Here is a 569-nt window from a genome sequence, read left to right as displayed (position 1 = left end):
CCCCCAGGAGCCCTGCTGGGACTGAGGAGGAGGAACGTGAGCGTCCTGCAGGGTGGCCCGGGCAGCTGGCTGGACGTTCCTGCTGGACTTGCCTCCCGGAGGCCTGCAGCGCGACTCCGTCCTTCGTCCAGCCGTAGGTGGCCTCGCCGGGGGTGGCCAGCTCACACAGGAGGCTGATGACCCGTGTGGCTCCCGTGATGTACGCTGCGGCTTTGGTCCTGGAGTGGACTGTCCTGTTGAAGGCGACGGAGGGGCGCTGGCGCGCCCGCCTCAGCATGGGCCCCCTCGGCCTGCCCGAGTCTCTCCCACGAGGGATCGGGGGCCCCAGTGCCGGGGCACCCCGCAGCTGGGCGGCGGGCGGCTCCTCTCCCTGGCCGCCCGGCGGGGGTGGGCGGGCAGGTGGCGCGTGGGGGAGGCTGGCCACCAGCTGGTGGACGAGCTGGGAGGCCAGGTCATCATCACTGACCGCCCCGGCCGCCAGGAGCCGGCTCACGTTGCCCACCAGCGGGTCGAGCGGGGCGGTGTCCATGCTGTCCACGCCCTGTTTGAGCGAGGCCTCCGACGGGGGG

The 569-nt window shown here is 73.3% G+C and overlaps 1 protein-coding gene across 1 annotated transcript in view; it reads right to left on the bottom strand.

Moving 5' to 3' along the window:
* The window catches only part of LOC101622143 (ADAMTS-like protein 3), a 43,528-nt gene that overhangs the window by 3,005 nt on the left and 39,954 nt on the right, over window positions 1-569 (bottom strand). The window contains exon 16 of the mRNA XM_012732697.1: window positions 93-541. Within this exon, the coding sequence (XP_012588151.1) occupies window positions 93-541 (449 nt within the window). The remainder of the gene's footprint in view (window positions 1-92; window positions 542-569) is intronic.

Source organism: Condylura cristata, unplaced genomic scaffold, assembly GCF_000260355.1.
Source record: "Condylura cristata isolate star-nosed mole 26May11 unplaced genomic scaffold, ConCri1.0 scaffold00035, whole genome shotgun sequence".
NCBI lineage: Eukaryota > Metazoa > Chordata > Mammalia > Eulipotyphla > Talpidae > Condylura > Condylura cristata.
Note: the sequence above shows the minus strand (reverse complement) of the source record. Positions and strands in the feature narration are given on the sequence as shown.